At 40.5% G+C, this 2,585-nt stretch overlaps 1 protein-coding gene across 1 annotated transcript; it reads left to right on the top strand.

Annotated features, from left to right (window-relative positions):
* The first annotated feature begins 141 nt into the window (after window positions 1-141).
* LOC107479784 (uncharacterized) lies at window positions 142-1,156 on the top strand. The gene is made up of 2 exons (XM_016099893.1): window positions 142-986; window positions 1,087-1,156. The coding sequence occupies exons 1-2, from the start codon at window positions 142-144 to the stop codon at window positions 1,154-1,156; spliced, it is 915 nt and encodes a 304-aa protein (XP_015955379.1).
* The last annotated feature ends 1,429 nt before the right edge of the window (window positions 1,157-2,585 follow it).

The raw sequence follows: 2,585 nt of genomic DNA, 5'->3' as shown, positions 1-2,585 counted from the left end.
ACCATCTATAAAAAGATGTGTAATCTTTGGTATTCTTCACACACGTTTCATATCCTTTCTCTATCTCCTTTCTCTAGAAAACAAAGCTGAATAACCAGTAACAATCCATTCATAGTTGTGGAGCTTTGTCCGAATTGTCGTATGAGAAATGGCGATAACGGGGTGATATTTGAGTCTCAGGATCCGATATTGTTTCGCACTCAGCGTGTGGAGACATTGTCGGATTTGAAGAGTTTGATATTGAGCAAGCTTTGGGGAACACAAGCGAGTAAAATCGGAAGGGTGGCCTATAGGTTGCTGGCACCCATAGAAAATGGAGTCTTCCGGTTTCGGCTATTCCGACTTCACGGGGACGAGCATGTGCGACTGATGTTCGACATTCATGGGAGGATCATGAGTGAACAGGTAATGGAGCTATCCGCCGAGGTGGGTCACGGTGGTAGTGGGAGTTCTGCACAGGACACGTATGTGCAGGATAACCGACCTCTCGCACCACCGCCGATTCATATCACGATTCTGGAGAATGAGGCAGAGGAGGGTGAGGAGGAGTCAGACGAGGACTACGTGGCGGACAGTGGAGACAGTGAGTCTTCCGATGACAACGATGAGGATGAGTTTGTGCCGGAGACACCTGCAGGGGCTGTGTCACGCCATGTGCTACCTCCACCTCATCCGATTCCAGTACTATCGGTTGTGCCAAGTCACTATCACAGTCTAGATCTGGACGCCATGCATGAGAGGATTTCAGTTTCTGACACCTGTGGAGTGGATTGCAATCTAGACAGCGGTGTGGAGTTTCGGGTTGGACACAGGTTCAGAAGCCGAGAGGCGGTGCTTCAAGGTTTGAAGAACTACAGTATTTGCAGGAGTGCTGAGTTCCGGGTGATCGAGTGTGACCGGTTAAAGTACCATGTGCAGTGTCGTCAAGCCGACAGTGGGTGTAAATGGAGCCTCCGTGTGGCCCTTCGTCAGAATCTCGGATACTGGTAAGTTCAAGTTTAGTTGTGAATTTGAGTAGTTTTGTATGATATATTATTGTGGTTAGACATATTGTGTAATAAGAATATATTTTGTTGTTGTGACTAGGAGGTTCGGAGATTTGGTGGACCACACAGCTGCATGGCACCCACCATGTCTCAAGACCATCGTCAGTTAGATAGCAGTCTCATCTGCAGAGTGATCTTGCCCATGATTCAGTCCAACCCATCTATCAGTATCCCGGTCTTACAAAGTGCGGTCCACGCAAGCTATCACTTCAAACCCTCATACAAAAAGATGTGTATGGCGAAGCAGAAGGCCATTGCATGGATCTACGGTGATTGGAAAAAGTCGTACAACAAGGTGCCAAAACTACTTCAGGCACTGCAGAGCTGTTTTCCAGGCACTATATGTGGCCTATGCGTCAAACCGTATTATGAAGGTCACCTCATGGTGCGCGACTGCTGCATGTTCGACAAAGTTTTTTGGGCTTTTTTGTCATGTGTTGAGGCCTTCAACCATTGCAAGCCATTTGTCTCTGTAGACGGCACGCATCTGTATGGCAAGTACGGTGGAGTGTTGCTTATAGCAGTGGCACAAGACGGAAACAGCAACATACTGCCAATTGCTTTTGCCATTGTTGAGTCTGAGAGCACCAAGTCATGCTCGTTCTTCTTACTAATTTGAGGCGCCACGTCACCCCACAAGACGGCTTGCTGGTTATATCGAACAGATTTCAAGCCATCAAGGCCGCCCTTGGAGCTGATGATAGTGGGTGGCATCCCCCTAGGGCCTTCCATGCTTACTGTATCAGACATATGATTGCGAATTTCATGAGCTGGTTCAAGTCAGTCGAGGACAAGCGATATCTCATAAATGTTGCTTACAGTCCAAGTTAGGTGTATATAGATGCATTGAGGGGCATACGGGCCATGTAAACGAGATATGCACGTGTCACTCTTACGTGTTATATCTCGTTTACAGTATAAACGAGATATGTGCAATGCCATCTCATTTACACTGTAAACGAGATATGACAAAAAAATTTATTTTGGTAATTTCTCTAAAAATTATTTATTTTAGTAAATATTATATTTATTTTATTTATAAAAATAAAAAATCCAGAGGAATGGACTTTAGACCTTTACTTAATTTGAATGGATCTAATCTGTAACTCAAATATGGGTCTTTTTTTTTTAAAATAATATAGTAATAAAGTTTTATTTTTACGCATAAGATTATTATTTATCAAATTATATTCGTTCAATTGACATGATATTACGTGAATAAATATAAGTATAAAATAATTTTATAGTGATAATACATTAAAATTAAATTTATAACGATATTACTATGATAAAATGGCTTGAAATTCTTTCTTTTCTATATGTCAAGCTTATGTTTTAAGCAAATTAAGAAACTTTTTACTTAGGTACATCTATGAATATGGAAGTTATAACATTTTGTTAATATTTAAAAATATACCTAAAATTAATAGTACAATCTTTTATTATTTGACAATACTTATTATTTAATTATTTTTTTCAAATTAAAAAATACTATCAAATAAAAAAATATAACTTTAATTTTAGTTATATTGTTAAATA

The sequence above is a fragment of the Arachis duranensis genome, chromosome 3, assembly GCF_000817695.3.
Source record: "Arachis duranensis cultivar V14167 chromosome 3, aradu.V14167.gnm2.J7QH, whole genome shotgun sequence".
NCBI classification, from domain to species: domain Eukaryota; kingdom Viridiplantae; phylum Streptophyta; class Magnoliopsida; order Fabales; family Fabaceae; genus Arachis; species Arachis duranensis.
The sequence above is the reverse complement of the archived record's forward strand: the minus strand, read 5'-3'. Positions and strand labels throughout refer to the sequence as shown.

What these genes read in the sequence shown, in the direction of transcription:
- LOC107479784 (XM_016099893.1), top strand. Translation starts at nt 142, where the DNA reads ATGAGAAATGGCGATAACGGGGTGATATTTGAGTCTCAGGATCCGATA. An exon ending in CGTCAGAATCTCGGATACTG is followed by an intron (nt 987 to 1,086) that starts GTAAGTTCAAGT and finishes TGTTGTGACTAG; the next exon opens with GAGGTTCGGAGATTTGGTGG.